Source organism: Megalops cyprinoides, chromosome 1, assembly GCF_013368585.1.
Source record: "Megalops cyprinoides isolate fMegCyp1 chromosome 1, fMegCyp1.pri, whole genome shotgun sequence".
In the NCBI taxonomy this organism is placed as follows: Eukaryota; Metazoa; Chordata; class Actinopteri; order Elopiformes; family Megalopidae; genus Megalops; species Megalops cyprinoides.
In genome coordinates, this window is record NC_050583.1 from 41,708,419 (window position 1) to 41,727,560 (window position 19,142).

General features: G+C 42.9%; 1 protein-coding gene across 1 annotated transcript in view; it reads right to left on the reverse strand.

Annotated features, from left to right (window-relative positions):
* LOC118774491 (histone deacetylase 5-like) overlaps positions 1 to 19,142 on the reverse strand; it is a 71,205-nt gene that overhangs the window by 51,407 nt on the left and 656 nt on the right. Inside the window, exon 2 of the mRNA XM_036523846.1 lies at positions 11,036 to 11,291. Within this exon, the coding sequence (XP_036379739.1) occupies positions 11,036 to 11,057 (22 nt within the window). The 5' untranslated portion in view covers positions 11,058 to 11,291. The remainder of the gene's footprint in view (positions 1 to 11,035; positions 11,292 to 19,142) is intronic.

A 19,142-nucleotide genomic window follows, 5' to 3' on the forward strand; every position in this document is an offset into this window, starting at 1 on the left:
AATTTATTATTACAAGTTATTGTAGTCTTATCAATGACAATGATTAAAGGGGGGGGGGGGCGTGGACCATGGATGTTATACTGAGGAATTATTATGATAAAAATTATGTAAAAAATAACCAAATTGGTTCTGAGAATTTACTTCTGTGAAGTCTACAGCACTGGTCTCAAAGTGGTTTTTCAAAGCCAGTTTAAATAGAGCAGGTGACCCCTGACAGGACTCTTATAGGGACCTATTTGGTCGACATGTATAGGTAGTTTGGGTACATGCACAGGTACATGTACAGGAAGGCAACAAACCCATTCGTACAACATAGGCATGTTATCCAAATAGAACCACGCCACAGATTGAAGAGCAGATCAGAGTTAAGTATAAATGTCTCAGTCTGCTGTTCAAAAACGACAGAAAGGAGCCATTTAAGACACGGTCCTGCTGCTGTTTCTTCCATTCCTCTCCTGCAGACTCGGTGGAAGGACCTGTACAGCAAGCCTTCCTGAGAAGCTGACCTTGTAAAAGGCTGGCAGACCTCTTGGAGGCGTTGTTATTCCAGCTGATATAAAGTACTATGAGGACCCACCATGAACAAAAAAACCATCACGCACAGACAAACCACGCAACCAGACATATAACTATATGGTACTTTCGCTGTACTTACCGACAAGCACTCAAGGTGATGCATAATGTTACACAACAGGAGCTGTATCAGTACACACATAGAACAGCACTACACAGCGAGACAAAGATACGTAGCACTGACCGTCAACAAGGGTTGAACCGAGGTGACTGGAATGATTACGCAAAATAAGTGTCTTGGATCAGCAAGGCCATCTTGATTCATCTTGAATCATCTCGACTGTGGAAAAGCAATGCCTCCTTTCCCCAGCTCTGAGTGTTAAGTGTTAAAAGAGGGAGGAAATTGGCTGGATTGTGGAAATCTGCTGGATAACTTCTCTTTCATAAGACCGTCATATAAGGCTGCCGTCACACCATACATGGGGGCAAACTGAGGCCAAACGTTTTTGCACTTGCTTGAAATAAAATATGATTTTTTTTTTACATCATATATAATATATGATACAGCGCACTGCACTTTAAATGCCACACATCTGTCTAGAATGATTTCATTTGTACATGCTGTTGATTTACATTTTTTTAAGGGAATCTTCTCTTTAAATGTTAACTGAAACATTGACCTGAATGTACAGTATCTTTATACATTCATTTAGTAATTAAAAAAAATGTGATTCACAAAATATTTCAAGGTGTCACTATGCAAACTGCTAGTGCTGTGCTGTTTCAATTCAATTAAGTCAAGGAACCACACAGCCTTCAAAGCAGCTTTTAAGATTTAGTTTCAGTCATAGACTAATATGTATTTTAAGCAAAAGACTCAGTCACTTTGCAGTAATTTGACCATTCTTAGATATAATTCATGAAAACTCTGGCATTTTAGTCTAGTTTTAGTCACATCTTTTTTGTCTTTTTTTTTTTTTTTTTACACATAAGCACATAATTACAAACCTTAACCTTTCATTGAGCACACACAGATGCACATTCATGTCTTGCACTGCTAAGCCAGCAAAACAGCTGACATTACTGCTGTCACAATCTATCCTAAGCATCAGGAACGCCCAGCTCTGTATTTGATGTAGCCTATTCTGTCACCATCAGGAAACCTATTTACACTAATAAAGGTCCTGCTTATTAGCCGACAGGTTGAATCAGGTGTACTAGGACTTGAATAGACCTAACATACGGAATGATTGCACCAACTGTCAGATTAATGAATGCTGGGGAGAAACAGAGCAGACATATCAATCAATAGTCTGATTTAGGTTGCATAATTCAGTTCAACTTAAATTATACCTTTAGGGCGCTCACTCGCTAGCTACTATTATTCTGCCCTCTTGACAAGAGAATGTCAAGTTTAGGTTTAATGGGAAGATTTGCACGTTACTATAATATACTACATTGCAATTAGCCTCTAAAATTAATATATAAAATATTAAATATATCTAGCTATAACAAGCTAGACTGAATACAAGGAAGTTAAGTTGCATACTTTCCTTGCTGGTTTAATTAGTAATATCTGTTGTAAAAAACACTCTCTCCGTACTTAACGTTCCTCCATAACCGAATCAACCTTAGATGAGCTTGCCGTAAATATTAATGTAAACTAATGATAGAAAACAGCATCTGAACAACACAGAGAATAACCCGGATTCTGGCTTTTTTAGCCAGCATAACCCATCTAGATGAGCTGGGAAGAACAGGACTAAGGGAGAGCATCGACAAAAGTTTACTTTCTGCAAGGCTGCATGCGTATGATTGTCCTGAACATATGCAAAAGGTTCATGATAAACTGAATGCATATTCGTTGATCAATGAAATTATTGCCTTGTCACATTTTTGTTAGACAAAATGAAAATAAGTTTAGTTATAGTTTTAAAGGTGTTTGGTGTAACGTCACATCGTTGCATGATGAATATTTTTAGTCACAGTTTCCATAGACAAAATTAACACTGCTTCAAAATAAACACTCTAATATAGTTATGTAAAATATAATTCTGGTATCTATTTTCCAAAAACTCAGTGTCTGCTTTGTACCATCCTAAGACCTGGCTAAAATAACAAATAAAGCTGTTGATGTTGGGCAGGCCTGCAGTATGTGTGTTTGTACGGGGGTTCTCACCTTGTAGTGGGTGGTTCTCTATAAAGAGTGCAGAGGGCAGTTACATGGTTCAGATAAACAATTACCTTATAGCATAAATATTTATATTCTAATTCAATGTACAGTATTACAGTCTGGAGAGTGCAAAGTGGTACAGTCACATCCTACCATCATCTCCATGGTCACAGAAGCCCCCAAGCTCAGCAATTCATGCTCCACTGGTTTTTATGTCTCATTTACATCACACAAAACATTAATCAGCAAAACAAGACGCAGACAGCAGAGTGACAAGCAATATCGCCTAGAGTGTGTGAGGAAAACAGAAGACATGGAAACATTCTGATTTATTTACAAACAACTGACTTGTTAGGCGGCATGTTCATATTGCTGAAAGACAGGTCATGACACGCCAGTGGTGAGATATAGGCAGGCGGATGGTCTTACTGTCAGTGTAAGAGGCAACCAATGGCAACCTCCTCACAGAGGAAATCTATCACTCATACAGACAGAGAGAGAGATGGATGCAGCTCACCCACTCAGACAGGACAGGGAGTGTACAAACGCACAAAGCTCCGCTGGGGTCTGCTATTTGGTGTCATTCGGAAACCCAGCGACAGTTGATCTACTTGACTATTAACAAGCACACCATTCGTGGACATTGTGCTGTCACTTGATTCCTGATCACAGAACATGAGCCTCAGCTGGCCTTGGCAAGGTGAGCATGCCACCTGGCACCTGCATCTTAAAATGGTTAAGTAGCAGAGCGGTTCCCCAGGAGGGGTGAGCACAATTTAAGGCAATGCACTGTGACGCTAAGAATTAACAGTGCGCTCAGCTGCAGACACTGAGGGGCTCAGGGTGCCAATCAGCAAGCACTGAGCAACCCGGCAGCTAGCTAGCCCTAAAGAGGGGTGAACTGACCAGCAGGGGTGAGTTTTTCGCCAACCAGGTGACCCCGTTCTTCATGAGCATGCTGAAAATCAAATAGTCACTGCGCCAAGAACTCTTCATCACTTCCATTCACAGAGCTAGGTTACATACTTGGCAATGTGTACAAATCAAATGGGAACGCTCATGCCATCCCATTCATTAATCATGCCATATGAATGTTTTTTCACACTGAGGCATTTCTGGGTTGTTTTCCTCAGCTGAGGCTGAAGGTTACTGGAGCGTTTTAAATCATGCCCACCTCACTCTAGGCATTTGGTTACCAAACGCTGCCATTAAAGAGAAGCTTAAACAAGACCATGCCACACTTTCAGTTATCCGAAAGCTGGGCCTGTCCCTCTGACTCCCTCGAAAATACGGGTCCCAGAGCAGGATTTGCATCTGTGCAGGTGTCACGCTGCCACAGGAGCATGGTTTTTCCCCTCTTTCATTTTTATCTCTCCTCAACACTTCCTTCTTTCTCCCTCTCTGGGCGATACTTTACAACAACTCCAGTTATTTATAGGTGGATGTACTTCTCTTGCAGTCTGACGTGGGCTGGGTTTATATTTAGCCCTTTAGAGTTGGGGGGAGCACAGCTTGTTTTGCATGGATGAACTCATCTAGTTAATGTCAAGGACTTCATCTTGGCAGAAACAAAAGTAAAAAAAAAAAAATGAAAAAGGAAAAAACGACATGAAAATCTGGACGGAGGCTCCGTTCCCCACCTCCTGCTGCGGTGAGCCAACAAAGCCCCAGCCCAATAAAAACACACCCCTCACCCCCAGGGCCTGTGGCACATCATGGGCTAAATACAGCAGCAGTATGTATATATATTTATATAGCGGGTGAACTTCAGGTCAAGCGCAAGGAGATGCACAGAGATTCAGCCCCCAGGTCAAATGCCCACTGACGTCGCAGATCAGCCACACGATGAGAAGGTGTGCTGCGGCGTGGGATGCACTGTGGGCCGGGCTGCTCTCCATTATGCGTGTATGAGAAAAAGCTGCACCAGTGGTGGTTAGTGCTACGGGTCTGCAACCACAGGGCCAGAAGCTGAGGTGAGACACTTCAACTGTAGAATACACCACAAGTGTTTAGCATAAATAGCTTCAGTGAAACATCAGCTATGTAAGAAAAGTAAATCCGAGTGGACTAAAGGTGCACAGATTAAACAAATTCTGTAATATGACCACTGCTTCAAATGTGATCCTCGTGAATAGTAGTTGACACATAAACACCCAAAAACAGGATTACCTCGTGGGAGATATGAGTTTAGCTACTTTAGCGCATGTCACAGTCTGAGTGTATTCTTCTGGAACACCAGTCTTGCCCAAAGAGAGTAGGAGCTGAAACAACACCAACTTTGCCACTGAATTGTTTCACATTCCCTATGGAGGGACTCACAGGGGAGCACCAGGCAGAATATGGAGAAGGAGTGAGGGAGGAGGACGTCCCAGGACTGACAGACTGACAGCCAGCAACCCCTCTAATATTCTTTCTCCAATACCCATTTTCCACTATAGAGTTGGAAACCGTCTGGTATGAGCTGGAGCCAGTGCTGGCTAAGACGGTACATGAATGTGCGTGCCTGCTTTCCACATTACCGGAAGTGTAGAGCAATATCACAATGAATTCTGATGTTCATGTGCTGTTAGCGGCACCAGACTAAGGCAGTCCATGTTCCAGGTCAACAGCAGAATGACAATGAGGTCCTTAAACAGAACCCTTGACTGAAAAGGTCTAAGCCTCCCTCACTGAATGATGATGTGGATACTTCTCAGATGGTGGAAAGATCTGCAAGTGGCTGAAGCAACACAACTGTAGAACATCCATATTAGGACCTGTCTTAACCTTCCACCGTTTTGCCAGTAGTCTGTGGACCTGTACCCCATGTAGGGAGTTCCACAATGCCTTGGCTAAATTCCTAATCTGGCTCTCTACATCTGGCAATCTATTCATCCCCCTGTTTATCTGGCTAAATAATTCTCTCCTGCTTCACCCCATCTGAGGTGTGGCAAATGTTCTGATGTAGAATGGCTGCATCACCACTCCATAAATTAGTGGTGGTGCTTGAGGTGCACCTCTTCACTCCTATGCACTCTGTGATCCATGAAAGATGCTTCATAAATGCACTCCATTATTTTTATATAAAAATAAAATATCTAAGTAGAAAAGTATTTAACTAAGTATCTAAGTATAAAAAATATAAAAGTAAAATATCTACTTCCTTACCACAAATGCTATCATTCTTTTTTGAATTTCCTTCACATAAGCAGTTATCAAAGAAGACAGATCTCAAACAAAATGTTTGAGTCCCTTTATAATTTGATTTAAGACTATTATTACACAATCTTCATTAGTTTGACAACATGTCAATCAATTCACAAAGGAGCTACTGCTCTGGTAATCCTCCTCTTCTGTGATTGGCTTTTTGTAATATCACATAATATTCATATCTGATGGGCAAGTGAACCCTCTCAGCCAATCAAAGTCAAAAGTACAAGAGCAGAACAGTCACATGAATGAAGAATGAAGACATACATCATGGAGTCACTGCTGTTTTAGAGTTGATTAGCGAGGTAGTTAATGTCTGTTGTTACTTCTATAATCCCTCTTCACCTCTAATCTCTGTCAATCAGATTCTAAAGCATTGTGACATATGGACAAAAGTGACATGCACTCCTGTAAAACACAGGAGCTATCATCAACACCAGAGTCACATGCTAAGAGGCTCTCACTGAAATGACAGGAGTGGCCATCTCCAACATCACAGAGGAGGGAAACAAAACAACAGACACTTACTGCCATGTGCAGGAGATAAATGAGGAAGGCAAACATCTCCCATTATTTTTTATTTTTTACTCTCACCCCCTAAGGTCTGGAAGACAGTCTCTTGGCTTGCCATTTTTCAGGGACCATGCAATAACAACAGATGATCCGGTTCTAAAAATAGCCACCATTGCACCAAGAGCAAGCAGCTATACAAGCCACATAGCAAGTGAGAAATGAAGGGAGAGAGACATAAAGCGAAAAGCCTTCTCATCCTCATAAAGACGGGCCTTTTGAATGCCTTCTTCCTATTTGCACTTTTCAAAAGGTGGACACATCATAGTGACTCAGATGGAGCGCTGAATTTCCACTTTCCTTCTGAGAATAAAGCCCCGACACATACAAAAACAAACACGTCACCCTTAGTACATCAGACACTCAAAGTCGCATTGCACTTGGCTAAAGAAACTAAGCCTGTCTTTGTTCTGCTTATCAGACAACACTATCCAGGGCGACTCACACAGCTTACATTTTTAAGTATTATTTTTACAGGGCTAGTTTTTTAATGAAATTTCAGAGTGGCATGGCAGTGCTCCACCTGGGAATCAAGCCTGCAACCTCCAGATGACAAGGTGAGTTGTTTAACAACCGCCCTCTCCAAATGGTGTCGCAGAACATAAAAGACCTTACAACTATAGTTGATTTTCTGTGACTGGGACCTGAAAATATATACACTAAGGTTAACTTGCTTGCAAAGGCATGTGCAAAGAATTGACACAATCCGAAAAGTATATGGGGATATGAGGAGATCCAGCTGCAGACAAGCACAAACATACATATACTCACACATGCACACACATGCACACATGCACGCACACACACTTGAGTTCACAGAAATGTACTGTCCTCAAACAGAACATGGTGATGACTCAGGCTTCCCTCGGCCCCAATAGCAATTTCCTGCTCTGGCATTTAAGTTCTTTTTGTTGTAGTTCAGAAATAATACTCCAGGGTCATGTCAGTCACCTGGGAATGGATGCAGAATCCTTTTTGTCTTCTAGTTCTAGTCTCTGCTCAAAGGAAAGAGGGTACTAGATTACCCACTGCATGCAAAATTACATTTGGCCATCTTCAAAGTACAACAGGCACATTATGTAAAGCTTCAAAGTCGCAGCCTATTTCTCAGTGGAAGAACGCCCACCAAACCAAAACCGAAACCCATTAAAAACAGGAACCCTTACAGAAACAGTATTGGTCCTTCAAAATCAAAAACAGCTAAATGGTGGTCTGATGCATTACCATGAAAGAAAAAAACTCCACTCAAAATGCATTCATTATTTTTCAACTAAAATGATATTTTCTGAAAGGGACCAGGCAGAAGGTTCCCAGCCAGCCCAAAGGAAACTGGAGATGTACACTCCACAGGTACCTGGCCAGTATTCTGTAGCCTTTGAAAAAGGAGCAGTTGCATGAACCCCCCCAACTCTTTACTCAACGCCTAAATCGTCAAAATGCAGTCATGGGCATGCCATGACAGCCAACGAAGCCCCTCAGTCGGAGTTCCAAGCATCGGAAAAATGCACTCCATTCACCATCGTTACAGGGAAAAGCATTTTGCTTCTTCAGCAATAGCAGGTGTGGGTATACTTTAAGACAAGGATCTTGTGTCATTTTGTGTCAGTGACTCCAGAGTTTGGAACTGTATGTCCTCAGGAAATATCAAGTGTGAGTGGCCTTGCATACCTCCTCTGTGCTGGGTGGCTTGACGCTCAATTGTGCAAAAACAAGACCTGTTCATTTGGCTACTGTATGTCCGCCTGTGCTGGGTTGTAAAAAGGCATCTGTGTTTTCTTTTTTTCCCTTTAGGCAACCAAATTTTGGAAGCTGCAATTGTGTACTAGGCTTGCCTCACTGCGACAACCTCTGCACTTGCTGGGGTGAGACAAATGCAATCCTGCATTACACTTGCACACACCCACCCACTATTTTTCACAGTACAAGTCACACAGCGGAGTGGTTGCTCATTGGAGAAGAGGCGCTACTCCACTGATGTCATCTGAGCAACTCGTAGGTGCCTGACAAAACCCTGGCCAACCAACCCACCCCTATCCCTGGATAGGTCCCTGAAGCCAATCTGTGACAAACTTGCCAAATGAGCCACTCAGGACCTTCGTTTAGTCCCTGCGTGTGAGCACAGAGCAGTCCACCAACTAATGCGGAAAGCAGCATGGGCTAAGCCCCAGCCTGTCTGAGCTTGTGAATATCCCAGCACAGTGAACACATGTTCCTCCAGCGGTCTGTTTGGAAGGGTGTACACAATGCCGTACAAAAATGCCAAGGGAGGCGGTTGCTCTGGTTATTTACTGGTGATAAAACCTCATACTTAATAGAATACTCAGACAGACATTGGCTTTGAGATTAATCACAGACATCCTCTGGCTTCTAACTGTGTAGTCACTAAATTAATTTTTAATATCAATATTTGTTATTATGTAACACTATAAATAACGATTCATATTGATGTTGTTCAATTGTTGTTATTCTTATTCTAATTATTGCTAATAGTGCTGGTTAGGGACCAAACAACTGTAAATTCTGAACAAAGCTGGGTATTAAAGATTATATGGACTGATCACTATAGTATGAACCAACATACGTGGAGATGCCTTGAGAACCATTAATCGGGATTCTACTAACTGGATGATGGCAAATACATGTAAACCAAACCAAACCAAAAAACCTGGAAGACTGGCAAGGTATGTTCACTGGCTTTTCACATTTGTCCTTCAAAAGATCTTGTGTTGAAGTATTATCAACTCAGCGTTATTTTTTTTAATCTCTTAGCTGCCATAAATGTTTTCTTAGAAGACCTATTGCAACAGATAAACAAAAGACAATGCTCTACAAGCCAATGCCATCGGAAATGCACAAAAGAAGCAAATATTTGCCAAATAAACTGCTCTATGAGTCCTGACAGCCCTCCAGGCTTTCAGATCAGGAATGCAAAACAGAGGGAAGGTTGCCACGGCACCCAATGACATTCAAAGACGTCATTGAGGGAGAGCAGGTTAGTAAAGGTCTGGGTGGTCGTCATCAGGTCTAATTATAAACCCAAGAGATTTTAGAGAGGCAGAGTCAGAGAGGTAAAAGGGGGGTAGAGAATGAATGAGAGACAAAGACAAGGCTGCTGCTCCGATAAAAAAACGGCTCATTTCACTCCCAAGGTCCTTTCTCCAGTCAACGGGTAGGAGAAAGAAGCAATTCTTTTCCACACCTCTTCAAATTTAACCTGCCAGACAATGAGACTCACCTGCCAGGCCTGATGTTTGATGTCACTCTTGACACGCTTCATGTTTATGCACATCACAACATGTTTAGCTTATGTCTATGTTTAGTCCTATTCCAGCTTTCACAAAGCTGGAAATAAAAGGCAATCCATTTACGATCCAAGATGGGCTAATCATTCTGCCATTGTCAACTCAATTCATAAACACATCACGTGTGTTTGGACCCCGGACTTTGACACATTGCCCCCTTCAGGAAAGCTGACCCATTACACCGAAAAATCACATAGAAGCTGGGATAATAGCAAACTGTTACATAAAGCCTGCTAATCTACATCAATCTGACTCCTCCTGAACCCAGGTCAACAGCGTCAGATATCACCTGTTACCACCAATATGACCCAGTCCCAGATATAAAGAAGCATGCAAAAGTTTGTTAGTATTGCATTACTGCTTATATATGCACAGGCTGATTATGCTCAGTGAGTTTACTGTGTAAAAACTGTAACTTTGCGTTAACATTGAATGTTGAGTCTACACCTGTTGACATCATGACACTTTTTTTACTTCTTTGAGACAGTCAATCCTCTTGTGACTGTTGGCTTGGAATACATCATTATATGTTAAGGCTGAAAATATTTAGGATGTAATTTCTCTCAATAAAGCTGACCTTAACACGATAAAACCTTACCCAACAAAGATGCCTGGTTGTTCCAGCCCCTAGCATTCAATACATTAATGTTTATGGATGAAACCTATAAGACCTGCCCTTCAGCACCAGCACTGAGGAGCGAAGCTGTGGAGGACGCATGCTTTTTGATCTCAATACACCAGCCAGTAGAAAGATCTCAAGTTCCTCACGGATCACCATTTCAGAGACACCGGGACTGTAGCTATGCCATCCACAAAGTTACCTGCTTGTGGGGCATACCCCATTCAAAACATACAGAGAGAGGTTTCCAGTAAGAAATGGATATGAAAGAAACAGCCAACACAGCCTAACCAGACCGTCTACGTGCCCCGGCTGCCATGTAACACATAATATCCCAGGTGGGATTCCAGCACAAGGTATTAAAATGAATCTGTGAAGAAAACACAGTAAAATGACAAAATCCCTCTGAAGCCAATTCCTCTCACCTTGTGAACAGGAATCGTTTCACACAAGGGCAACACACAAGGCAGCATTTTCGACTTTGACTGTGCTAAATTAACTGTATTAGACGGCACTACAGAAATAGTCAAAGCTACACACCTGAAAATAATAAATTCCTTCAAGAACATGAACATTTCTTTTGAGGGCATGAACTAAGTAAGGCTTGTGGAGGGAAGATTTAAACAGACTGTCTTGCAGCAAAACTGTGAAGACATCTCTGAGCCTTACCTGGAGTGTTCGGCGAGCTCATGGAATAAAGGTTCGTCGGGTGGGTCCACCAGTTTCCTTTCAGGTCTGTAGAGTCTCAGACTGCAGTGAGTTGAGAGTAAAAGTGGCACCCACTTCAGTAAGAGATGCGCGTGTCTTGACTGTCAGAAAGGGTGTTGGATGGCAGACTGCAGGCTCTAAAGTGGGTCTTCGGCGTCAGCCATGTCTTCAGCCAGCTGCAAAGGGGTGGGTGATGGGTGCCCTTGAAAGAATTCCACTGGAAAAGCCATAAAGAAAAATAAATTAGTTTGAGGACACAGATGTTTGCCGCCATCATGTCCTTTCCAAAATCCGCAGTTCCAACCTGACACCAGTCCACAGAATCTATCCCATTGTGAAATAAAAAGGTCAACCTATGTCTCTGGATATGATATGACTTTACACGCAAGGCTTTGGCTTTTGGGTTTGGTGGCCGTTGTACTTTCACATACTGTGGACTGCTGCTAGGCCTCGCAAATATGGCACTATGTAGGGTACACCTCAGACCCTGCATGAGTCCATAAAAATGCTCGCTGTTACTTAGGGGAGAGTGCATCACAGTGGTGCAACTCAGAAACCACCAAAACAAACACAAGCACTGAGGGCAGAGAAAGCCACACCAGGCTTTGCAGGGATCTTGCTCCCACATGTTCTGGCCTAATAGGAGCTGAGCCACACTGCATGATGCTTAAGATTCACCTGAAAGTGCCTGGCTGACTGGTTCCCTTTAGAATTACCCTTTTTCCCTTAAGAACAAAGACTTTTTATGAGAGGATAACACTTACGTATCAAGACCTAGTCTTTTATTCTTTAGTGGTCGCAATGTTTGTTGGGGGAGTTTTATATTAAAACTTCATAATCTCATACTAACATATAGGTATACAACACTGCACATACAAACTTCCCTTCAGAGCACAAAAAGAAACCCTTCGTAAGAAAATATACAACTAATTCTAGTCCTGAAGTGTGGGTGGTGCCAGCGTAGGCATGATGTGAGAGAGAAAAAGGACGAGTCGGTTATAGTGCAGCTTGTGTAAAGGCCTTTGCTCTGAGCCCTACAAGCCAGACATCACTAATGTGGGTCCAGACTATGTCATTTGCTCACTATGACTGAGAGTCCAAAGGGGCGGTTCATAAATGGCTTCATCCCACCAGGTTAGGGAGGGCAATCAGCCCTTAGCGTATCAGCACTGCATCAGTGTGCACCACCGACTCAGCAGGCACCTCTGAAGTAAGCAGGCTGTCGTCAGCGACAGAAGCGGTGCAGCTCACTGCTAGCTCTCCTATAACACTCAGTGTGGCTTGTAGCGTGAGAAACGGCAGTTAAGGGAGTGTGTATTGGAAGAGTGTACCGCTACACGTCAATTCCCAGAGTGAGGGAGAAAAATAAGGAGCATTTTAAAACTATCACTCAGCAACTCATTAACCACAAATTATCTGCAGATCAACAAATACAACATGTCATGAACAAATGGCATGTTGAAGCAAGTTCACGCCTTTTGCCATCTTGTAGACTCTTAATTTATGACTTAGTAATACAGTGAGGAGAGGCAAGTGCAGAGAGTGGATTAGTGAGAAGAAAGTCAACCAAGTTGAGCTTGATGCACTGAAAGTTATGTAACTTACAAGTTTATTTAGATTTTATACAGTTCAAAGTTATATTCAATGGTGCCTCTGAGCTCCAGGGTGTGGTATTTACTGTTCACTATGATTGTGGCCAGTCTCCGTGATAGATCTCCTTCATACATGTTTATGTAGTGCTAAAAAATCTGCACAAATGTGCTCAAAATTCAGAACATAAAGAGGAAGAGTCCAGGGTCAACAACGCCTGACAATTTATTTTCAGTGTATTTAATGCTTGACACATCATGCTGCCCAATACGATGCACTACAGGCTGAAGTTAATCTTCCTTTACTAAGGAAACTGCAGGTGATCATATATACCCATATGTTTGGAGAGAGAAGACGAAAAGTCAAAGAGCAAGCATTCGTTCAGAGCTAACTTTTGAAACAACAATCACATGGGAATACGACCTAAGAGCTCACAGACCACCTGCTGAACTCAGAACTGAGCCACTCTGGGAAACATACTGCAAGTTCATTATTTTAAAAAATCTGCACTTCACTTTTCATCCTGGCTACCCGGCCAACACAGGACTTGAGTTTATCTTGTTACTTCATAGAGTGGATCCAATGCACACAACTCTGTTAACTTCCTCTTTTTCATGCTTATGCACTTGATCAATGATCTGATCAATTCAGATCAATCTGACCCAGGATCTGCATGGCAGCTATGTTTCCGTTAACTCTGGGTGCAAAACACTACTTTCCAGATCTTGAACATCAGGGATATTTCTGCTATCATTACTACTCTTATTACTCTCTCCTCCACTCCTCCATTCAGTACTCAATGTGTCCACTACAGCATTACAGCTTTGCCTCTCCCACAAGAGTGTCACATTTAATATTAAGGCAGCAGAGCCTAGAATGAGCAATGGAGAAATCTTTGTTGCGGTATTCCCTTCCAGTCCTTCCGTAAGCAATGTGGGCATTTCACAGAGGGAGAGCGCACATCCAGCAGCTGATAAAAACAGCACCCATATGAGGGAAAAAGGACAAGAAGGAAAACTAATTGCTTTGCCTCAGCCAAAACATTTACTCGATCATTAATGCAGTGACTCACACATCCTCCTCCCCTTTCTGTAGAGCCAGGAGACGCAGCGCCCGCTTGCAGGTATGCATGCATTGTTCAGCCCACACTGTCCCTGAAACTACACTTCCACCCGCCCCCAGTCCGGTCCCACCTGAGACTAGAGTCAATGGAAATGAAGAAACGCTGCAGTGAATGGATAAACTGCATCTCCCTGTTAAGCTGCATTCATGTACAGGAGTGCTGAGAAAGTGGGTGATGTCGGCTGTAGTAACAGAACCCCATGAGAGGTACATTTCAACAGGGTTCAGTTGAGAGTTGTATGCCCCTTTTCCCGAGCCACTTTTTCACGCAGGCCGCCACTGCCAGAGCTGCACAGCATGTTCGGACACGTAGCATGCTGGAGACTGACATCCTCTGGTTTCAACCGGCTTGAAGATCGGGATCCTGCGGGTGACCCTGGAACCCGAGGCTCCTGTTCCCCTGGATGCTGAATGAGACGGATGGAGCAGAGACCAAATATTAAATGCCTTCCAGATGTGGCGCAGGTGCCACTGTGAGATTCACCGTCCGTTCCGCCTCTTCACACATCCATCAGTTTGGACAAAAGCAGCCAGGAAGTTTCCCACAGCATCCCGCATTAGCTTAAGTACCATGAGTATACGACTAAAATTAGCTCTCTGCATTTCAGTTATTGCCCCCCTCTTCCCCCCATCACTTCCCATTTAGAAGGCCAGCCTTATGGCATCACCTCCTGGCAAGAGACAGCAACTGCAGGACAGCAGTAGCCTCATCCAAGACAACCAAAACTAGTTTAAAATAGTTTTCCAGAGTGACAAAAAAATGTCTGCTTCCACAATTATACTCTGTCTTTAAAGAGAGTGAATGTTGAGTGTACCGAGGCCCAGAATATCATCAGTGTTGCAATAGGGAGTGAACATTTCAGGTGCCTCTGGGCATGTGTGTGGGATGCTAAGCGACAGTGCACACGGTTCCTGGAAAGCTTTGCGTGGCGGAAACCAGTGTGTATGCTGTATGGAAGGCATTAGTTTCCCCAATCTAATCTCTAATTCCCCGCTCTGAATCTAATGCATCAGCTGTGCTGAGGAACTTGTTCTGTGAGAGATGTGCAAGCACTCTTTGCATAAAATTTAGAGTGGCAGCTCAGGCCTTCCACTAAACTGTATCGTCGACCGTGATTTAATGCTCTTCTGTGGAGGGGGGCATCTGATGAGAGTCTGAATGCCGTCCTGTTTGCCAGCAGTTCCGCTAATGCATTTATCTCTCCCTTATCCATTTCAGCTTGGGGTCCAGCCATGAGCATGCCCGCCATTCATGAAGAATGCTATTGGTGGAACACAATGTGAGCATTGTAAGAATAGGTTCATTGGTGTGTTATTTCCTGCGCTTCTGACATGATTACAGCAAAGGGCCACAAAGGAAAACTTGAGGCTGGTTGAGATCCCCTGGCTCCTTGCTTACAGTTTCGTAGAAGTGTCCGCGCTCTCTCCTGGACTGACCCCGAGCCTCCCTCACCTACTGCCAGAGCTCGGCCCGCAGCCAGACTGCCCAGGCCAGATGACTGTAGACAGGAAGCTCGGTGGAAAGCCGTGTCACTGCTACACATGGGCATAATGGGATGTTACAAAGCAGGGTATCTTAAATGTTTAGCGCACTACAAGTGCTGGCTATTTGTGGGCTGGTGCATTATCCTTCTGACGTGCGAGTGGGGATTAAAATAGCAAAACCCCGAGCAGAGGTGACAAACGGGGAAAAGTGGGCTCGCCAGACGTTCGGTCACAAGCCTTTAAGGCTCGGAAATCCTTGGGAGGTCACTGCTTGAAGACACTGGAAATGGGTCATGCTATGCGAGCTCAACAGCCCAGACAAGACCATGACAGTCTCTGACAAGACTTTATAGGATTTAATGAAAGTTGGCGCGTGTCACCTGCTAAGCGCACTCTTAATGCACCACTTCAGCATGCCAAAAACTGCATGCAGCTTACATGACAGACACAGTCTCGGTGTCATATTAACTTCATGTGCCAGTACTTTGTTTCACTGTAGGCATTTTGAAATGTCCAACTGATATTTATGTGTAAATATGATTTTCTGTATTTTCAAATGAACATTTATATTAATAATTCAAAACCCCTCCTGGATTTGCCAGTATTACACACCTGCTTGTGCACTGTCCATTCACACGTTTCACAAGGTTCATTCATGAACTTTTACAGTTTCTGTTAATTGAGCAGACATTTCCCTGGTTACACAGAATTCTCAGCCTTACAAAGGTGAAAATGCTGCCTGTGACCTTTACTTTTGTTTGGCAATGTGGTAGTGCCCTGGTCAGGGAGGGGGCTGTCTCTTTTGTTACCGAGAACCAAATGCTTGTAGTAGGCTGTTAACCAGCAGGTCATTTTTCCTGTTGCCTTTTTCAGTGTGGAAGTTAATTGTTTCAGGACGGCTCCATGGAGGTACAGTAGGCTTTCTATGCTGCCATTCAGTGCTCCTTGATTGTGGAGTAGTGCGGTAGCTCTGACACTCAAAGAACTGCTATCCAGGCACTGTGGGGCTGGGTTTAGCTGCAGCGGATGGCAGCCCTACAAAGTCACAACTCTGAGACCAGTCCTCTGCCTTAAGCAGCACCACCACTGCTCCCGAGGAGGAAAAAACGTGCTTTCAGCAGCTCGATGTCTGACTGCAGACTGTAGCTCTGTTTTCAAGTTCTGCTTCCCATTCCTGGCATATCAAAGGTTACTTATGCAGCACTCTTTTCAAAATTGTCTGAGGAGCCAGCAGATGCCTCAGCGCCCCAGACCCAAGTGGCGGAATAAACAGTCCATTCTGCATCAGAAATCCAGAGGCAAAGCTACCGAGATACCAGGAGATTAAGGAAGGAAAGTTCTCTCACAGTGCTCACCGACTCTATCAATTCCAAGCTCCAATAGGTTCTGCTCACAGAGTAGCTCAAGATAAATGAACCTGTTATTGTAACTACAAAGGCATTCACGCGGGACTACTGAATATGTGGTTCTTCAATATGTAGTGTACTTTAAATCACCAATTGCCAGTCTGGCTGAAAGTCAATGGAAATCTCAGAGACAGGTATGTCATAACACATGGTAGACAAGGTCAGTCTAGTCTTCTGCGAATGTGAATACTGATTTAACACAAGTGTAGTTCCAGGCATACTAGAGGCACTCCTTAACTTGCAATTTACTATGAACATTAGGTGCTGGTAGTTATATTTTTTTCTCTTTTCATAAATCCATGAGCAATAAATTCCAGACTCACAACAACAGAACAGCCTAGGCTCCTCACTTTTCACCTTTGATATTGAGGCAGCTTGATAGTAACAGTTGAAACACTCACGTATTTGACATTTGCACAATAGTACTAGATGCTATGTCTTAAATTCTAAAAATGGAGATCCTACTTTCATTCGTAAGCATAAAAGGCATGTAGTATCAAGAAGAAGCAAGTAATGTACACAGATGTCAAAACATCTGTTGTGGCTTTCAACAGCTTCACTTATGACCACACCATTCTGATAACAGAACACAGACAAGGCTGGTGGTTTGGGGAGGCATCTGTGTGTCTTCACTGGGAATGTTGAGAGAGTTGGTGTGAAGTCTGACCAAGCTTCAACCAGCCCAGTGAGCAATGCTAAACTGCTCTTCACATACTTCGAGAGAGACATTTAGAGGCATATAATAGATATGAAATACAGGATTTCTCAAACACTTCCATCATGTTCCCAGGAACACATGCACCAACATACTATCGTGAAATAAGGGAACCCCCTGGACTGTCTGTGGCCCCTGTTTTAACAGCTCTGATTCAAGGTGCTTTCACTGCTTTATTGAGGACCTTGAGTTTCTACTTGGAACGTAAGGACCCTTTAGCATGGCAACATTTGCTACTCTATGCTGTGTGCATGTTTTAGAAAAAATACACTTATTTTGATGGGAATATGTTACACAGACCTAAGACTAGCGAGGAGAAGTAGATACAACTTATCCACGCTGGCATTCCACAGACTGTTGTTTTTAAATTTGGAGGCAATGAAGATCATCCAAGGCTTATGTACTGCTTTGACACTTCTAAAATGTTTAGGTTTATTTGCGAAAAAGGAGAGTGAGTCTGTGTGTGTTGTGTGAGGTCTAAGGAGAAACGGACTTAACCTACTGCAAGTCTTTATCCAGCTGCAGAGTAATTCAATAGGAAATCCAATCAAACGCTCCAATTGGATTACTGGAATGTTTAAACCTTCCGTTCCATTTTATTCTACCTATGTACTCTTCTTAATCTGTGCGAAAGCAGCACCGTATTTATCAGAAAAGGGTGACTGCGTGACCAGTGTCGTCATAGGAACATAATCAACACTCCACCCCCCCCGCCCATCCGCGGAAGCAGAAAATGTTGATGGTCTTCATATCAATCACTATGTAAATCTTTGCAAATGCAGCCGCTCACCATATATGGGCTTGAGGTAATACTGAACAACGATGAGACAAGCAAAACAAGCTCTTCCTTTTAGACTTTGGTTATTGTCGGTTTGATTACTACGTAGCAGCATTTTTGACACGTATACCATATATGGTTTGTGACGATGGCATCACACAACAGGATGTGAACATGAGTTAGGAAAGGGCATTTTGGTGAGGCTTCACGATTCAAGGATTTACACATCGCTTACCCACATTTAATCAATAATAACTCTAGATGATCTACCATATACGTTACAGCCATATATGCTGTTACTACAACTTGCCAGCTAGCTGCATAACTAGTTAGACTATATTCCCATAGTAACTTAGCTAGCCAACTAGTTACTATATAGATATGATGAGCTTGCAACAAATGAAAAATAAATAAATAAATAAACAACATTAATTTGATCACTTTTGTTCCAATTCACCTGCATGTGAAAGTACGATCAAAAGATGAATCTGAAGTCACTGTACAAAAGTATGCTGTAACGTTAGTGTAATCTATAGCGGCGAATACAGTCACACTCTGGCTAACTAGTCTGTTATCTTGTCATCCATCCATCTTGCTACAATCTAGGCAAGATAGGTGGGATAACTGCTAGATAGTTCTGGAAGGAACGATTCAGATAACGTTAACTTAGCTCTCTTACAACTACATTAAGTTACTAGACCAGCTAATACATCTAACTACGTGCTTAGAAACTAGCTAGCGCTAGCTGGTTGCAGCAGGAGTAGGATATATCTTACATTACAGATCTATCCAGAAACACTGAAAAAAATGCTCATTTCTTTAAAATCAAAGTTTCCACACAGTGATCTATGTAGTGGTTAACTAACATTGTTCGGGCATCGGCGCGGCTACAAAATCGCGGTTAGCTAGATTGCCTTTGAATGCAACTGACTGGATGAAGAGATTTTCCATCACACATTTTGCATCCTTCGC